Here is a 20,939-nt window from a genome sequence, read left to right as displayed (position 1 = left end):
CACTTAATAGACTACAGTATACTGTAAACATAACTATTATACATACTACAAAAGAATTGTGAGACTTGCTTTATTGTGGTATTCGTTTTATTGTGGTGGTCTAGAACTGAACACACAATTATCTCCAAGGTATGCCTGTATTCTTTCACCATTGAATGTTTTTGGCACCTTTGTCAAAAATTAATTGCTCACAGACGGGTGGGTTTAGTTCTGTGCTCTCTTAGCTTTTGTTTATTTGGGAATATCTTGATTTATCTTTCATCCTTGAAGGAGAGTTTTGACAGATAGATATAGAATTCTTGGTTGACAGTTTTGTTTTCAATGCTTAAAGATATTGTCTCACTTGCTTCTCAGTTTCTTTTTCTTTTTTGAAATCAGCTGTTAATATTTTTTAGGATTTGTTGTACTTAAAGAGTCACTTTTCACCTGCTGCTTTCAAGATTCTCTTTGTTTTTACCTTTCAACCATTTGACTATAATATGTTTAGGTATGGATCACTTTAAGCTTATCTTACATGGATCACTTTAAGCTTATCTTACATAGAGTTTGTTGAGCTTCCTGGATGGGTAGATTCATGTCTCTCTCAAATTTGTGATCTTTCTGGTCATTATTCCTTCAAATATTCTTTCTGTACCATTATTTCTATCTTCTCCTCCTGAGAGTCATAAAATACATTTGTTGGTCCGTTTGCTCATATTCCACAGGTACCTAGGCTCCTTTCACTTTTTTCACCTTTTTTCTTTTCTTTTTCTGTTCTTCAGACTGAATAATTTCAATTGTCCTATCTTCAAGCTTACTAATTCTTTCTTCTGCTGATCAAACCTGCTCTCAAAACCTCTAGGTTTTTAAAATTTCAGTTATTATGATTTAAAGCTCCAGAATTTCTATTTGGTTTCTTTTTTATAATTTCTATCTCTTTATCGATATTCTCATTTTATTCATATATCATTTTCATCATTCCCTTTAATTTTGTCCATGCTGCTTGAGCATAATTAATACAGTTGTTTTAAAACTTTGTCTAATAAGTTCAATGACTCAATGTCTTCAGGGATATTTTCTGTCAATTTATTTTGTTCCTTTCAATGGCCATATTCTCCTGTTTCTTTGCATACTTTGTGATCTCACTGTTGTTTCTGAAAACTATCCATTTGAATATTATAACATGGTAATTCTGGAAATCAGAGTCTCTTCCTTCCCCAGGGTTTGCTGTTCTTGATTTTTGAAGACTTGTGTCCATCCAATGTTTTAACTGGAATTTCTTTAAATTCAAGGAGATTAAAAAAATATCCATTTCAGCATGCTTGGGCTGCTATAACAAAATACCATAAACTGGGTGGTGTATAAACAATAGAAATTTATTTATCACAGTTCTCGAGGCTGGGAAGTCCAAGATCAAGGCGCGGTTGATTCAGTGTACGGTGAGAGAGTTTCCTGGTTCACAGAAGGCCATCTTTTTGTTGTAACCTAACACCAGCAGAAGGGTCTAGGGAGCCCTTTGGGGTCTCTCTTACAAGAACGCTAATCCTACTCATGAGGTCTCCACCCTCAGGACCTCCCAAAGGCCCCACCTCCTAATACCATCACACTGAGCATTCGGATTATGAATTCTGAAGGGACAGAAGCATTCAGATCATAGTAAGACCTCTCCCAGTCTTTGAGGACTGGCTCAGTGATAGGATATTCTTTAATACCTAGCCAGACCATTTATAATTTTGTCTTAGCCTTCACTTGCTGCTTGCATTAAGCCTATAGATCAGATAGTGGTGAAAGCTTAGGGTTTTCTCTGGTCTCCCTCAGCATGTGTCTTGCCATGGGCATGCATGTGACTTTCTAAATTCCACCATATACTGGAGGGCTTTTGCATGTCCTAATTTCCTGAAGAAACTGTTTCTTATTTCTAGTAACTCACTCATGGTGGCTTGTTTTCCTATGTGTTTAGTTATATTTAACAATAAACCCATTTTTATTAGGGCTTCAGCTGTGAGAATCTTGAAGATCTTAAACTGGGTATAATTTCATTCATTTTCTGCTAACTGGATCCAAGGGTTACTACCAAGCTGGTGGCAGTTTAACATCTGGTGAGGCTTTTAGCTAAATACTAAAGTTTCAAGTTCAGCTTCTTCACCTATAGATCCAAAGAGACTGGGCCTCAGTCTTAGTCTCCTAATTCCAGAGACTTATTGCCATTTGCCACAAGGAAAACCAAGCTTTCTTTACATTTCATCTCCAAGCTTTCTTTACATTTCATCTCCTACTTTCATTTCAGTTCATTCTTCTTTTAATTATATACGCATAATTGTACTTGTGTTTGTATGGTATGCATGCATAGTCTTATAGATTTTCTTTATTGTGAACCAACAATGCACTGAAAAATGTGTTTCTTGTATTTCAGTGGGAGGGCCTTTCAGAGTACTTCATCTGTCATCCTTTCAAAAGATTAATGACATGATCCACTTTACCCCAAGCCATTTCACAATAGAGCCATGAGTGCATTGCATTTAAAATTAGGGAACGTCACTTATTAAATGGCTTTAAAAGTCTAATAGGCTAGTAGATACAAACTAAGAATGTAATAAGTGACTGGTTGATTGCTATTTCTATGCCAAACCCTTGACAGTCATTATTGTTTAGTCATGTCTCAAAAAATTTGGATACCCATTTAATGATAGATTTTATTTTGCCTGAATTGTAACTGAGGTTCATGCATGTATATATGCAACAATGAGAACTCGACTTCATTTTAAACTATGTGATGAATTAATTACTAACTAAATCCATACATTTTCAGATAAGCACTTAACCACTGAGCTGTCACTGAAATTTTAGACACTTAAAATTCTTGAACAGTTTCAATGACACTGAATCACTGAGAAGCTAAAATAGTCTGAATTTGTAGAACACATTCATTTTAATTTGATTCTTATATGCTTAGTTTAAACGTCATTACTGGACTGGTTCTTCTTTTTTCTTCTTTTTTTTTTTTTGCAGTACATGGGCCTCTCACTGTTGTTGCCTCTCCCGCTGCGGAGCACAGGCTCCGGACGCGCAGGCTCAGCGGCCATGGCTCACGGGCCCAGCCACTCCACGGCATGTGGGATCTTCCCAGACCGGGGCACGAACCCGTGTCTCCTGCATCGGCAGACAGATTCTGAACCACCGCGCCACCAGGAGAGCGCTGGACTGGTTCTTTAGAAGTAAAATTTATGCATAAAAAGAATAAAAACTACTTTGGCCTCAGCTGGAGACATTAACATAAGTAAAGCATTACAGTAAAATTCAAAAATTGTACATTGAGATATTTCCAAAAATAAAAAAAATAAAAACAGTAGAATGTATAAAAGTAATTTGTAAAAACAAAACCAAAACAACAAAACATTTTTTTCACACAAAAATGTAATAAGTAACATCAGGAGTGTGATGTGAAATTTTCTTTTTCTGGATTCTCCTGTAACATGGAGGAGAAAATATCCACTTTCCATCCCTTTATCTTTGTATAATATGAAAATGAAATGAAAAGGTAATTAAAAAAATCAGTACTCATCAGTGTAATATAACTACTTTCTCTACATATATAGTTGGCAGTAGGGCTGAAACATTTAGTAGGAAAATAGGAAGAATATAAAGCATATTAGAAGAGAAAGGAACGTCATATATTTTGCCTTTCGTATTTGTTCCTAATCATTTGTGGGTGGGAAAAAGACCTGCATTTAGGTCATAGGACTGTTGAAGCAAAAGCTGTGATAATAAAATATGCCCCTAAATATAAAATAATTGTCTTGATTTTTTAACCAAATAAGCCATACTCTTGGCTTCCACTTGTAAAGTGCTGATTCCAAATTACTATATGATGTTGCTAATTGAGGGCTATGTTAAAAAATTTAAGCTACTAATGTAATCAATTAACAGTAATCTCATGCATATTAACATTGGCTTTCCAGAAGTGAGAAATCTGTAAATAATATTAAATATTAAATGGTTAGTAGATCCATTTCCCATAAGGCTTAAGACATGGGTTTTCACAAGGTATTTTGATAGAACTGGTATAGAACCTAAGTTTCATAATTGTCATTCTCTCCATCATTCACAGAGGGTTTAAAACCATGACTTCTCCATCATTGTTTTATGAAGTCATGTGGAATCCCCATTTATACACTTTGTATCTTTTACCCATGAAATTTGTTTAAATTGGCAAACATTTATATTGTGTGAGTCCTGGGCTCAGTGCCACATATGCACTGCTTCATTTTAACCCTAAAACTATAGGTAGCGTCCATTTATATATTAGTTTGGCCACTCAGAAGCTGAATATCCTCGTGTCTGCAAAATTAGGAGGCTTGGTAGGAAGCATAGTATACTTCCCAGCATGGTTAGATGTTATCTTCCTCATCATTAACTGCAACCAGAGTGTAGGCATGAAACCTAAGCTCCCCGAACCATGGATTCTGGCAGAGGGTGGCAAAAGCAGCAGAAACATCCAGTTTTAGAAGCAACAGTAGTTGTAACATGTAATGGCACTGATGTCCTAGGGCAGCATTATCCAACAGAAAAAAATCTTCCCACAAGTCAGAACCAGAAGCCATATCCGACTATGACAAAGTAAAGTTCTAGTGAGGTAAAATGGGTTCTGCTACATTCCAGGCTGATCAAGGAACTCATCCCCCTTCCATCGAAGGTAGTCTTCACCAGTCTTCTTAACCAGCAGGATATGATATTGATCTATGAACCAATGACTGACCTCTGAAGTTTCAACTATGACAGATATCACATGTATTTGGGATGTGATGATAACTGTCTATTGGCTATAGGCCTCTAGATAATGAGGAACTAAATCTGGATATAATGGAGAAGCCAGCACAATACTTGGAGATACTAGAGTTGTACGTAACTGGCTAAGATTTTTGGTTTTCTCTATTAATGAAGACAGCATTTTTTCATGTAAACATTTTTCAAAGTGAGTGTAGGGAAAGAACTATGCATCTGGATGAACATTTGATAACAAAACGGGTGGATTGTGGCAGAAACTATTATTACTTATCCAACAGCCATCTTACTTGTTCACTCTGGACTTTTCTCTTCCGAACAGGACATTGATTTTGCTCAGTTATGTATCTTTCTGTGTACATTCTTATGCTTTAGGGACTGCTGATCCCATACCAAGTTCCATGGAATGGCTCCTAATGAGTCTATGCCAATATTAGCAGTTCCATTTCATTTGTCACGGATAAGATTAGATCTTACTATGTCACTTAATTCTGGTCAGTCAGTGGAAGGCGAGGAGCAATCTTCTGGGCGTGGGGTGCTTTTGGGAAAATATTTCTTCATGCTCAAATGAACACAAAGAATCAGTCTGCTTTGGAGGTGACTGGATCTGGATGTACTGACTAGAGCTACTGCAACCATCTTGCAATATGTAGTTTAAGGACAAAGCTAACACATGGAGATGCCCAGAGCCAAGAGATGGATGTTTCTACTGTATGTCTGAGACTTGCGTACCTCTGGATAGTATGCTGTGCTAAATAATGCATTTTCTTATTATTTAAACCATATCTTTCCCATACTTAAACTGAAAACATTCTAGTGGATACATCAGTAGATTCAATTCTAAGTTTTACAAAATGTTTTGCCCAGTAATTTGTCTGTGTTTATTTGGCTAAAAGTGATGGGACTAAATTCAATCTCAGACTCCCCTGATGTGACAATCCAAGTGCTCAAACTTCACACTATTCTGCATTTGCATAGTAAACGTCTGCAACTTAGGAAATACCTTCTGTCTGCCAAATACCTGATATATAATAGCATAACTTCTAAGTAAGTTCTTTGATGTTGCACATATGCCTCATGTTTTAAATAGTTATGGCAAGGGAAGATAATTTCTGAAATCTGACAAGTAGCAAACATTGTGTCAATTCCTTGGGGGAAAAATACAGAAAGCATGGATTGGTATAAGCGATTTTATCTTCCATGATAAAGTCTGTATTTTTTTGCCTCAAAATAAATCTGGAAGCTGATGAAATTTCTTAGTATTTCTCCAGTCACTATTCTCTGTATTGGCCAATTTGCACCAATATAACTAGTATTGGAATTAAATGAAGCTTTGATGATATTTAACTAAACAAATTAATGATGCTTTAATATTAATACCAAGCTAATCACATTAGTGAGACAAGATAATATAAGGGTACAGGCAAAGATATGGTTTAAGTCTCTCTCTGTCATGGAACGTTACATTATTTTGGGGAAGTCTCATAACTATAAAAGAGTGTTTATAATTCATAATTCCTAAGGTTGAAGTAGGTATTACATTAGTTTGTAAAACAGAACATACTGTGCTTGATATACAGTAGGCCTTCAATAAATGGCAGTTATTATTAGCTAATCATAAAATAAATGTTGACATCTGTTCACAATGGATCTTGAGGATGAAGTTCTATTTCTGGCAACCCCACTGTGATTTAAGGAGGAGAGTTTCTTCCCCAAAATCTATGCTGCTAGAAATTTATCTTTTCTGGAAGAAAATAATATTTTCTCTATTAAGCTCATTTCAGAATGACTATAATTCACTCTGTTATTAACAAGTATATTTCTTACCAGTGAGGAAATCCAGAATGCATATATACAAAATATACAAAGTATAAGCTTTGCATACAAAGCTTAAGGTATGTAATGCTATATTACACAATCAATTTGACATATAATTAAAGAGCTTCCTTATTCATACATGTCTCAGACCTTAGCGATCACAGTCCAATTTGGAGACAAGACATAAACAAGATAAATACAATACCCTGTGTTAAGTGCTTTGGGATATGGACACACAGGGTTAACATGGGCAGAGATAAGAGCTGCCCAATCCAATTAAAGAGTAAAATGGAAAGATTTCCCCCAAGAGAAAATCCCCAGGCAGTGCAAAGGAAGGTAAATACGGGAACTGGGGAAGAACACTGTAGAAGAGAGCATAAAAAATGGCACAGTAGAAAGAAATATTCTTTTTGTTTCTGTAATATCAACTGTGAAACAGGAAGTGATTAAAAGGAAGGCTAAAAATGGAGGTAGGAGCTGTATCATGTTAAGGACTTTGAACTTTATCTTATAAATGAGTAGCAGCAAATAATGAGTTTTGAGTGGTGTGCTGACAGGGTTTTATTTGCTTTTCATATGCTCACTTTGGCAGCAGGAACAATCTGTATTTGAAGTGGAGTAGGGCAGTTAGAGAGATCGAGGGACTAAACTTGAGCTGTAAAAGTAGGGATGGAGAAGAGTGGACTCAATCTAGATTTTTTAAACCCCCCCCCCCGCCAAAAAAAATGACTGTAGTCCTTTTTCCCTTTTTCTCTTTTCATACATATAGAAGCACTAGTCAAAAGCTCACTCAAAAATCGATGCCTCATAGGACTATTTTATCAAATTTTATTGGGTATAGTCTAATTCAGACAAAGCAGAATATTCAACCCGTTTGTCCAAAATATCATGTATTTCAGAATAATCCTAAAATTTTACTGTTTTGTGATATGTATTGTGTATGATATGTATTACATGTGTACATGGAAAATTAGTGTTCAATAACTGTTTAATTAGTAATCATCCTAATTTGCCTATTTTTATAAAAAGGTAAATTTACATGAAATTTGTGAAACAAATACTGTAAGATAAAAAAGGTTTAAATATAACACATATAAACCCAACATTTATTTATTTGAAAGTAATCTCATTTTAGAGGAAGAAGTTAATCTCTCATATTCTAGAAGGATTATACACTATAATATTATATATTTTACGACAGAAGATGTATTCCAAGACTCTTGGACTAGACCATTCAAAAATGAGGAGTGCCAGCCTAGGGAATTCTCTAGGTTCATTCACTTTGCTGCCAGAATCAGGTTAATAGTTTCAATTCTTACAAAGGCTCATATTTCAGAGACAGGAGGGGAATCTGGAGACACAGTAAGATACTGATGGAACGATAAAAGCTTTCAGCTTTGTTTATTTTTCTATGCCTTTTGTATTTGTGCACTGCTCTTCCCCTTTAGGGGGTTGCTGGTATGTAACAATGACATTAAATATGGCACTACAAATGTTTCACTGAAGGGAAGAAACTACACAAAATGAAAAATGCATCAAATATTAAATCTATAACAAAACTGTACAAAACCATTGGTTCTTTCTGTCATTTATTCATGTTTTGCTACTGGAGGCTATAATTTAAATTTCATAATATATATAAATGATCAACTTGAACTTACAAATTTTGAAGAAAATGCTTGCAGATACTGTTGCTGGTTTTAGGAGGATATTCATTACAAATTTGTACATGTTAGGTTGTACATATTGAAACAAATTTTAAACAAATATGAGTACGTCTCATTAAAGTGAATTTGGTAAGAAGCACTATTTTGCTGGGTTTTGTCACTCATTAATAATGACGTCAGTCTGATCCAGAATACCTATCTCTCCATTTATTCATCTATACTATTTTTATGCAGAGAACCTTTGACTTGAAGCTTTATTAAAAAATGAGATTAGTTTAAAATGGCTAAACATACAACATGGTAGAGAGATACTATACATTTTTGTATATAAATGAACCATACAGTGGATTCTAATTCCCATTCTCAGTTTATTTTTGTTGTTTTTCCTTGATACCAAAGAGGAAGGATGCAAGATATTAGCTTCTCAATTCATGGTCTTTGTTGTTAACTTTATTTTTGCTTATGTAATTTCTTCAAGTGTTAATGAATCTTTAACAGTTAATATTTATGGAAGACCTTGTTTACTTCCAAAATTATCTTCTTGAGTAAGCAATTTAGGTAGAAGCCCAAGAAGTTAGGGTATAAGAGGAATTATTTGCCACTGAACTCACTGTTTGCCAGTTATCCAGGAAGAAAGATTGCTGGTCCATGAATGAATATTCTTCGGGACGAGTGGTTGGGAAAAGAGTAGGGAGAGATATTTATACTATTTGCTGTTTTGTGAACTGCACTTCAATTAATAAGCCTCTTTTGAAAATTTTGGATGTTATGTTGAAACACAAATCAGATAAATCTTCTTCCTAAAAACTTTTAATTTGTTTAATTCATTCTATAAATTTGTATTTAGAGCCTACTCTTTACCAGGTGCTATTCTAGTGCTGGGGATATAGACAAACTTTCCTCCCTTCTTGGGGAAGTATACAAAAGATAGAGAAGCAGCATATAATGCCATACAATATGAGATCTTCAAATACTGATGTGTTACAAGATGCTACAAAAAAAATAAAGCAAGGAGATAGAGATGGAGGCGGTCAGTGATTCAGGGGAGAGAAAGTGACACTTAAGAGATATCTAAATGAAGTAAGAGATATCATGCTTCTCATTACATTTTTGGATGGATCGCAGAGGGCCCTGTATGATCCGAGCTTTAATCAGCTCTATAGCCTCCATTTCTTACATTCTTCTCTTTACCCACTATGCCACAGGAACGCTGTCATCTTTTTAGTTTCTAGAAGACACCAGGCTCTGGCTTCCGTGGTGGCGCAGTGGTTGAGAGTCCGCCTGCCGATTCAGGGGATGCGGGTTCGTGCCCCGATCCTGTAAGATCCCACATGCCGCGGAGCGGCTGGGCCCATGAGCCATGGCCGCTTGAGCCTGCGCATCCGGAGCCTGTGCTCCACAACGGGAGAGGCCACAACAGTGAGAGGCCCGCATACGGCAAAAAAAATCTTGAATGTATTGTGACTTGTTTTGGGCCCTTAACATGTGAACTATCCTGGAGAATGTTCCATGTGCACTTGACAAGAATTTGTATTCTGCTGATTTTGGATGGACTGTTCTATATACCTATTACGGACTTAATTTGGTGTAAGGTGTTGTTTAGGTCTATTGTTTCCTTATTGATTGTCTGCCAGGATGATCTATCCATTGATGTAACTGGGGTGCTCAAGTCCCTTACTATTACTGTATTGCTTTCAATTTCTCCTTTTAAGTCTGCTAATATTTGCTTTATATATCTTGGTGTATGTTAGGTACATATACATTTATAAATGTTATATCTTCTTGGTGGACTGGCTCTGTTATCATTATGTAATGCCCTTGTCTTTTATTATCGTCTTTATTTTAAAGTCTACTTTTTCTGATATGAGTATCATATCAGCTTTCTTTTCATTTCCATTTGCATGGAATATCTTTTTCCAACCCTTCACCTTTAGTTTGTGTGTGTTCTTACTCCTGAAGTGAGTCACTTGTAGGCAGCATACAGATGGGTCTTTTTTTTTTTTTTTTAATCCATTTATTCTCCCTAGGTCTTTTCATTGGAAAATTTCATCCATTTACATTTAAAGTAATTATTGATAGGTATGTACTTACTGCCACTTTGGTAATTGTTTTCTGGTTTCTGTAGTTTTTCTCTGTTCTTTTCTTCCTCTCTCTTTTCCTTGGGTTTTGGTTGTTTTCTTTAGCATTATTTTTAAATTTCTGTTCATTTTTTTGTGTACTTACTTTATGTTTTTTCCTTGTGATTATCATGAGGCTCACATACTACATTCTAATTAAATAGCAGTTTGTCTTAAGTTGTTAGGAACTTAAATTTGAACACATTCCAAAGCTGTATATTTTCACTTCCCCAAGTGTTTTACACTTTTGATGACACACTTTACATCTTTTTATGTACCCCTTAACTAACTATTGTAATTTTAGTTAATTTTACTACATTTGTTTTTTTTTTGTTTTTTTTTTTTTTGCGGTACGTGGGCCTCTCACTGTTGTGGCCTCTCCCGTTGCGGAGCACAGGCTCCAGACGCGCAGGCTCAGCGGCCATGGCTCACGGGCCCAGCCGCTCCGCGGCATGTGGGATCTTCCCGGACCGGGGCACGAACCCATGTGCCCTGCATCGGCAGGCGGACTCTCAACCACTGCACCACCAGGGAAGCCCCTACTTTTGTCTTTTAATCCTCATGCTTGCTTTATAAGTAATTGATATACTACCTTTGTTATATATTTACCTTTTCCAGTGGATTTTTACATTGTTTTCTTATTATTTAATTACTGATGTTTATTTTCAGCCTAAAGAAGGTCCTTTAACATTTCTCTCAGGGACAGTTTAGTGGTGGTGAAGTTCTTTAGCTTATGCTTCCCTGGGAAACTCTTAATCTCTCTTTCAATTCTGAATGGTAACCTTCCTGGGTATATTATTGCAGAATTCTTGGTTGGTTGTTTTTTCCTTTCAGCACTTTAAATATGTCATGCCACTCCTTTTGGCCTGTAAGATTTCTGCTGAAAAAAACAAAAGAAAACAAAAAACTGCGGATAGCCTTATGGGGTTTCCCTTACATGTAACAGGTTGTTTTTCTCTTGCTGCTTTTAGTATTCTCTCTTTGTCCTTGACTTTTACCATTTTTAATTATAATGTGTCTTGTTATGTGTCTCTTTGGGTCCATCTAATTCAGAATTCTCTGTGCTTTCTGGACCTTGATGTCTGTTTCCTCTCCAGATTATGAAAATTTTCAGCCATTATTTCTTCAATATTTTTTCTCATTTTTTTCCTTCTGGGACCACTATAACACAAATGTTGTTATTCCTGTTGATCTTGTCCCAAAGGTTTCTTAAGATGTATTCAGTTTTTTAAATTCTTTATTCATTTTGCTGTTCTGTCTGGGTGAGTTCCATTGACTTGTCTTCCAGCTTGCTTATTCATTCTTCTACCTCATCCAACTTGTTTTTGAACCCCTATAGTGTATTTTTCAGTTCAGTTATAACTTCTGTTTGGTATTTCCTCATATTTTCTGTCTCTTTGTTGAAGTTCTCACTGTGTCTGTCCATTCTTCTCCTGTGTTCAGTGAGAATATTTATGACTATTACTTTAAACTCTTTATAAAGTAGATTGTTTAACTCTGCTTTATTTTGTTTTCTGAGGCATTGTCTTGTTCTTTCACTTGGAACATAGTCCTCTGTCTCCTCATTTTGCTTAATTCTCTGTATTTGTCTCTATGTATTAGGTAAATCAGCTACCTCTCCCAGTCTTGGAGGAGTGACTTTATGTAGATGTTCTGTAGGGCTCAGAAGTGCCAGGCACTCAAGAGGTGTCCCCTATGTGGACTGCATGCATTCCCCTGCTGTGGAGGGGCTGCAGCTGCTGCTGCTTCAGTGTGCTGGTGGGCAGGGCTGGCCTCTATTATGGTTGGCTGCAGGACCTGGTCATGGTAGCTGCTGAACACTGGGCAGAGTCACATCCCAGCTGGTTCTGTAGCTTGGCCAAGGCACAGGAGTAGGTGGAGCTCTTTGTGGGGCACATCCACTGGCAGTAACAGGTTAGATGGAGATTTCCTAAATGGTGCTCTCCAGAGATGGTATTAGCAATGTACCCTGAGATTTCAAAAATGGCTCCCACCAGTGTCTTAGTCCCCAGAGAGCATCTCAACTGGTTCCTGCCTCTCCAGCAGACACTTTAAGATCAGTAAGGGAGTCCCCTTTACCTTTGACCTTTTCAAGTGATTGAAATCACTTTTCAATCTGGTGATTTTGTGCTGGTTTTCAGGTTGACTGAGTCTGCATGTGACCCCTTTAAGAGTGAGTTTTCCATTCACTGTAGTTCTACAGTTTTCCTGGATGTATTACCCATTGGTTTTCAAAGCATGTGTTTTAGGGGCTCATCTTTCCTGTGAAGGATCTAAGGGTTGGGGTGCCTGACGTGAAGTTCAAATCTCTTGTTTCTCAAGGAAAATATCCATACCTTGTGATCCTTCCAGACTGTGAATCGCTGTGGCTGGGGTGTGTCATTTTTCCTTGGCATGACTGCATCTCTGTTTCTCCTAACTGTCCCTTTACCCTTTGTGGCTGTCCTTTCACCCTTTGTTGTGGAGATTCTGTTGTGTTTTCAGGCCCCTTTCAGAGGGAATTATCCCATATGTAGTTGTATATTTGTTGTATCTGTGGGAAGAGTTGAGTTCAGGATCTTCCAATACCACCATCTTGAACCCTCCCCAATGATTGCTTTTAAGTTATCAAACATAAAGAAAAACATAAGCAATGATTTTTGAAGAAACTCATAGATATTGAGGGGTTAAGTATCTTGGTTAATTTGGGTTTATACCAACTAAGAGAGCTCTGCGCCTGTGGTTTATGCCAGTAACTGTCTTCTCAAAAGAGTTCTGACATGGTAATCTATGTAAGCAAATCTTCCAACAGTATTTGTCAAAATATATAGTTATAACCTGTAGTGCATCATAAAATTGATTTAGTGAGGCATGACCACTATTTTAAAAATAGATTACAAGTTAGAATCAAAAAACAGAGAATTGCATTCATGTAGTAAGGGAAAATTATTTTTTAGCATTGTATGTATGTATGTATGTGTGTGTCTGTGTGTGTGTGTAACTGGGCCACAATGTAAAATATAATTGTGGGAGATGGTTGAAAATACTTGGATTTTTACAGGGTATCTTAAAATGGATATAAACCAACAGATCAAAAATTAATGTCCTCAATCAGCTATTTGATAAAAATAGCAAAGAAAGTAATTATGTCTTCCTTAGAAAATAAATTCGATTTTTTTTATGGAGAGAAAGAATAGATAAAAGTTTGGTAGATTGGTTAAGAAAAGCAAGGAGAAATGTGATGGCCTCTGTGAAACTTCAGGTAATTCAATAATGAAAATGAGTTAAGCTTAGCAAAGTAAACATCTTATAGAGCAGGAGATAATTACCACATTTTGCTGACAATTATAGGTAACTGCTATGACATAAAAAAGATTTCTATCTCCATACAAGATTAATACAATGTGTTTCTCCCATACTTTACAATGAATTTGCTTCATGTTTATCTTAGTATAAGATACTTATGTCTTAGTGTGAGATACGTCACTGTAAATAACACACATCTTATAAAGTACACAGCATTGACCTTTGCTACCTATGTGATCTCAGACACGTTATTTATCTTCTTTATTAAATGCAGACATAAAATTATTTATCTATTAAGGGAAGTCTTAAAATTAAATAATTCATGGAAAGTGCTGTGAATGGTACCTGGTATGTTACTAAATGTTCAATAAATATGCGCTTATTTTTTCTCAAGTAGTTCATGATTTTTTTTCCTTAACAACCCATAATTTGCACAGAGAAGGTATTTGATAAATAAACATTTGCTGAATTGAATTGAATTGACAACACGGGTTGGGTAAGTAAAATGATTTCCTTTGTGAAGGTGAAGAGTTAGATTTAGTAATTTTCCCAAGGTTTATACAGCTAGTTTAGGGGAGCATAGGCTTCTGACCTAGTTCTTATGAGTTGTAAATCAGGGCTCTCCTATAAGGCAAGTGTAATTGACCACTGAGTTGATTTTTAAAACAACCCTGCTACTCTTATGATTGTTTTATGAACATAAAACCCAAAACAGTCTGGAAAATAGCATACTTTGTATCTAATAACGAGTTAATGTTTTTTAAGTATTTATTAACTCTGCTAAGTACTCTGTATGCTTTACCTCACTTACTTCTCATAACTTTGAAATACATGCTCTTATTACTCACATTTTATAGATAAAGAAACTGAATTTCAGAGAGGTTAAATAGCCTGATCAAAGTTGTTAGTTGGTAAATTCGAAATCAGTATTTGAACTACAAATCTGACCCAGTTTTATGGACTCTACCACCAACCTTTCCTTAATCTAACTCAGATAAGATATCATATATTCTGAGAGGAATTTTGACTCTTCCTATTTAGGTCCTTGCTATACATTCTTACAAGGAGAAGCAGGATAGAGAGAACAGAAACAGAAAACTTGCTAATTTTTCAGCTGCTCTTTTGTTCATTCAGCATTATAATTTTGTTTGAAGTACTGTGGCATATACATATTTAGATGTATTATTCATTTTTAGTCAAATAGAAAGACAACTCAACCTTTAGAAGTACCCATAATATGAATCCTCTATTAGTGGAGAGAACATTAATAACTTCTTATAATAAAGAAAAGCTATGTGATCTGTGGCAATAGAGAAACACTGAAAGGAAAGGCAGCTATGTATAAAAACATGATATACCTGAATGATATGTCAAGCAGAAAGATATAAAGTGAAAAGCCATTATTTATGGCCTCTTTAAAAATAAAAAACATATACTTACAACCTTCAAAAGCATGTCTCAGAAAACACTAATTTATAATTTTAATGTGTTGTCGTTTATATGTTAGTTGGGATAGAACTGCAATATTTAACATTTTTTCCGTATTTCTCGTATGTTTATGTTTTATATAATGGATAAGTAGGAAATATTTCAGAAATCATATGTTAGGTATGAATTTTCTTCACTGCACTTCCCTCATGATGTCTTTGTTTTTGTCTTTATGGTTATGCTTTTTCACCAGAGACGGTTTTCAGTTACCTTATTGGTGTTCACCGCTGTGATGACCCAGACACATTGTGCATTGCTGTCATACTGGAATGGAAAGTTGGGAGACGTAAAGGTTCCACTTGGTCCTTGAAGATTAGAGCCACATGTCTTCACTAAAAGGGAAATTGCATTTTAAAAGGTGAACGTGCCACATGCAAAATCATAGCAATAAAATAACTTGCAAATAGACTTTAAATTCAAAATTGCACAATAATAACCACATTGAAATATATATTATGACATTCTAATGTGACATCGAAATGAGAGTGTTTTTTACACCCTGAAGTTCACAAGCTCATATTTTAAACATTAATCGAAAACTAGTTATGAAAGTGTGAAGCATGATAAGTTGTCCTCTGACTGTAAATAGGTTAGTTTAATTAGTGAGAGCTTATATTTATTCAATATTGTGTTAACAAAATTCTACAAAGAGGAAAAAGCAAATCTTTGGATTGATTAGCAATTTAAATAGTGTTTTCCTTTCTATTAATTAAGTACACTAGGACTCATAATAGCATAATAGCATAAAACTCATAATTGAAACATCAATATTAAAACTACTTTTTCTGTTCTTATAACTATGAATTGAGCCATTCAGATTACAAAAAGAGCTACACTGAGGTAATTTTAAGAAATTCCCACAAAAGTCATGTTATAATATTTCCTCAGTTTTCTAACCCTTTTCTCTTCTAATTAACAAAAGAGTTTCTGACCACACTGTATATGTCTTGACTTCCTTCTTGAGCACCACAAAAGTTTCTTGGTGGCATTACTTTTGATATGCATTTTTTTGCCCCATTCCATTAAAATCCTGCCTAAGTCATCTTTTTCCAATCCATCAATAATTCATTGTACTTTTAAGTCATGTACAGTTTAACATAGATTTTCATATGCACATAAAACTTTACATATAATCACTTTAAAGATCAGTTTATGGAGGTCCCAAAAGTTTGTTTGACTTGTCCAAGATCACTCAGCTAGTAAATAACATAGTCAAGATTCGAGCTCAGGTCTTCCAACTTCAAGTCTTATCTTTTTATCATGAAATCTGTGTCTCTCTAGTACGTAAGTGTTTTTTAGCTAGTTTTTTTTTTTTTCCCTTTAGCTCATATTTTAGCATGAATCTATTCTAGACAACTTTGTGGTGATTTATTGGTTACTTTTAATTTTCTCTTGTTTGTGTCTGACTTCTATATTTTAAACAATAAAACTGTTATTTTATAATAAGGAAAAATTAACAAATGGTATTTTTCTTCCTTCAACATCAATTACCAACCTTCCCTTTTTCATTTACTACACCCTTCTTGTAAGTCTTCCATGTTCATTACTGCATTTTCTTCTCTCCTGTTCACTTTTTTTATTTTTCTCAATTTCCAATTTCCATAGTAAAAATACCTTGCTGATTTTAGGCTACCAAAGCTTTGTCAAGGCCTCACAAAATTTCTGAATATTTAACATTTGGTTTCTTTTTTACAGCTTTATTGAGATATAGTTGGCATATAACATTGTGTAAGTTTAAGGTGAACAACATGATGATTCACCTCGCATAATCACCACTTGTGCATGTGTGTGTGTAGTGAGAAATGTTTAAGATCTACTCTCTTAGCAACCTTCAAGTATGTGATACAGCATTATTAACTATATTCACCATACTCTACATTATATCTTCAGAAGTTATTCATCTTATAACTGGAAATTTGTTCCCTTTAACCTAGCACCTCCAGACTAACTTTTGTGTGTGTGTGTGTGTGTGGTATGCGGGCCTCTCACTGTTGTGGCTTCTCCCGTTGCAGAGCACAGGCTCTGGATGCGCAGGCTCAGCGGCCACGGCTCACGGGCCTAGCTGCTCTGCGGCATGTGGGATCCTCCCAGACCGGGGCATGAACCCGTGCCCCCTCCATCGGCAGGCAGACTCTCAACCACTGTGCTACCAGGGAAGCCCCAGCCAGACTCACTTTTGATAATTACTATTCTACTCTCTGTTTCTATGAGTTTGTCAATTTTAGATTCCACATATAAGTGAGATCATTATATTGCAACTTCTCGTAAGTCTTCCAAGCTCACTACTTCATTTTTTTCTCCCCCATTCACTTTTGAAAGTATTTCAGTCTAAGTTCTCTTGTTTCAGTGTTGAAATGGCTGTCACAATGCCAGAAATGACCTCCTAAATCTAATAGTATCTCTTCATTTTTTTCTACATATGTAATCTCTCAGCAGTAATGGAAAGTATTGACCAACTTTGAAATTCTCAGCTGTCCCTTACATAGTCCTGAATCTCTTGATTCTAGGCCTATTTGCTTTGAATAGTATGCTCCATACCCTGTGTTCTGGTTCTATTTTTTTCCCAATCTGACCTTTAAGTAGCATAATATTAAACTATTTCACAGTCTATTTTCTCTTTGTTCAATGCTCTCTCTGAATAGTTATTCCAATTCAATTTTACGGCAACAATGATCATTTGTGTTGACAGCTCTCAAATCTACAACACCAATTTTGTCATCTCTCTTGATTTCTAGAGTAAATTTTTTCTCTATCTACTGGAAATTCCATGAAATATTTTAAAGTGTTTAATGAAAACTTTAACTAACCCCTCCACCTCCTTCCCATGCGTACATATGCACTCCTCAAGACCTATGTATTCCACTTCTTAAACATCTTATCCTTCTTTTTCTTCTTTTCCCAATACCCAGTGCTTCATAATCATCTTTTTCCTGGACTAGATATAGCTACTTAACTCCTTTCCTATACTCCATTTTCACTCTCTGTTCCATCCTCCTTAGTGCTACTACTCTTACCTTTCTAAAATACAAATTTGATTATTTCACTTAATTGCATAAAAACTTGACCTGTTTCCTATAGGATAAATTACCAACTGCCTAAAATAGAATATAAAATCATTCCTGTAAGGATATAGGTTTATTTTCCAATACAACTTCCTGCCATCTTATACTGTCATACACTCAACTTCTGCCAGAAAAAAATAAATTATCTTTTTTCTTTGAATATATATACCTTTTATAGTTTTCCACTTTTTCCATGCTGTTCTCCAAGGCTAAAATATTATTCCTTCTTACATTTGCCTGCGGAAAATCTATTCATTTAAACAAAGTTAAACCAATGTGCCACTTCTTTCTATAGGAAGTGTTCCCAATTCTTCCACTCAGGGTTCTGTAATGGATTGTAGTCCTCACAGCACATCATTTGAATGGCATATCCATAAAGGTGTTTAAGTGCTAGTGATGTGATAAAGAATGCAGTATAAAATACTTAAAAACTTTATAGCAATAAGAATTTTAGAGCAATCACATGATTGGTTTGAAGTTAGTAGAAACATCTTTCTAATTGGACATACTACTTCAAGTGGCTTTTACTACTTGGTAATTCTCTGGCATGCTTTGTTTTCTAAAATGTGCAAACACTTACAGTCCTTTGTGGACAGGCCTTGTTTATCATCTCTGTTCATTAACTCCTAGTGCATTGGCCTTCATGATGTAGAAATGTTTACTGAAAGAACAAATATCCAAGTTCTTTGGCACAGCTCTTAAATGAACTGTAAAATATGTGCTCTCTATATGCTGATATAAAATCCTTAAAAATATGTTTCAGACTGGGAAACTGTCTTTTTTGAAAATGATTTTCTTTTCACATAAAAATAAAGAAAAAAGCACTCATAAAATGACAAGTAAGAATCACTCATAAAAATGCTGGTCTTCCTGACTGCTTCTGTCCAAACCAAAGAGTAACCACTTAACAAGTAAGGTTTTATTTCTGCAAATATTTTCATTTTGTAGGTGTACATGTTTTTACAAAATTCTTGGCTTTTTGTGTGTTTGAGTGTTTTAAGAAACTGAGCTAATTCTATACATATTCCTCTGAAACTTATTTTCCCCTCATGTATCATGAATACTGTTCTAGGTCAGCATATGTAGATTTATTTAATAGATTTCACAGTTGCAACGGTAGCTGATGGATGGATTGAAAATTTTTGACAGCCTTCAACTATGAGAATAGCACATGGTAATTAGGGGTTTCCCTAATCCTGGGTTGGGGAATGAGAAGACCAGCCATTTGAGCAATTTGCAACAGCTGACCCATAGCAACCAACATACAATATAACTGAAAGGAAAAATTATCTTGTAAGCCACTAAGATTTCGTGGTTGCTTGTTATACAGCACATGCTAGTGAAAGTTTGTTTTAATTTTTTCAGCTAAAAACCATAATCCAGGAATGGAGATCTTAGTACCTATATCTTTATATTTGTGCTAATACGTGTTCTTTATATTTGTGCTATCATGGCAGAATGAATTCTTCACAGGCTTACTTAGCTACGATATGTGAGGATTTAAAAATTGGATAAATATGTGTAAATTACTCCACACTTTTTTTCAGTATACTCTCAAAAATGGTATAAAGGAGTACAGGTCTCCACATTCTCACCAAAATAATAGTGTTATCTATTTGTGTTTTTGTCATTACATTAAATATGTTAATAACATTTTGATTTCCTATTCTCTACATTATTAGTATGGTTTAGCAGAAGTTTTTACTGTTATTTCTATTTCTTTTGCTCTGATTTTTCTGTTCATGTACACTTTTCTAGTTTCAATTGTCCTTTTCTCATGGTTTTACAGAAGTTTCCTACATATTATCAGTATTAACCATTTTTTATGCATGTTGTAATTATTTTCCCAGTTTTTTTTTTAATTTGTAAACTTTGCTTTTAGTTAATTTTGTCTGAAAACTTTTTTAAAAGTACATGTAAATCTGTCAGTATTTTCCTCTAGGGTAGCTGTGTTTTATGTCTAGGTTAGGAAAGGTTTCTTCAAATCTAGGTTTTCAAAAGTAGAAAAGGTTGAAAACACCATCTAATGTTTAATTCCCATACTTTCAAATTTTATGTTATATTTAAACTTTTCATTTATCTGGAAATTATTTTTGTATGGTGTGAAGTAGGGTAGATAATTATACTTTCCAATATATGGATATCTGTTTTCCCAGTAGCATTTATAGTAAACTCTGTTTTATTCCCCACCAATTTAAAATGCCATATATACTATGTTATGTTATGCTCCACCCCCACTTTCTCTCAGAAATCCATACATGGATCTGAACTGGTATTTTGTGTATTGATTCACTTATCTATGATTATTTCTCTGAAATACCATATTGTTTAATCACTTTTAATATAGACATTGCAAATCTCGTCATTGTTCAATTTCATTATTTTCTTTGTTATTCTTGAATATCTACTTTTCCATGAACTTTTGGTATGTCAGTTTGTGAAGTTTAAAAAAGATTGGTAGTCTTATTGAATTATATTGAACTCATACATCATTTTGATACAAATTTTCTTCTTCAATGTAGCATTAATAACACAAAGGTGAAAGATAAATGTGATTACAGTAGATGCTTATTAAATGTTTGATAAATAAAGCAGAAATTCCTGATTTAAGTTTTAGAAACACAGAAATAGTAGAAAAAGGAGAAAATTTTCTAAATGTAACAATGAATGTACGAAATTAAAAGAAGTATTAGACTATATAATAAAATGTGAAAACTTTTGCCATTAAAGATTAGAATAAA

The 20,939-nt window shown here is 34.9% G+C and overlaps 1 protein-coding gene across 1 annotated transcript in view; it reads right to left on the bottom strand.

Moving 5' to 3' along the window:
* LOC137210719 (CUB and sushi domain-containing protein 3) overlaps positions 1-20,939 on the bottom strand; it is a 705,705-nt gene that overhangs the window by 577,787 nt on the left and 106,979 nt on the right. Inside the window, exon 5 of the mRNA XM_067712783.1 lies at positions 15,347-15,468. Coding sequence (XP_067568884.1) covers positions 15,347-15,468 — 122 coding nt within the window. The remainder of the gene's footprint in view (positions 1-15,346; positions 15,469-20,939) is intronic.

This window comes from Pseudorca crassidens, chromosome 17, assembly GCF_039906515.1.
Source record: "Pseudorca crassidens isolate mPseCra1 chromosome 17, mPseCra1.hap1, whole genome shotgun sequence".
Classification (NCBI taxonomy): Eukaryota; Metazoa; Chordata; class Mammalia; order Artiodactyla; family Delphinidae; genus Pseudorca; species Pseudorca crassidens.
Note: the sequence above shows the minus strand (reverse complement) of the source record. Positions and strands in the feature narration are given on the sequence as shown.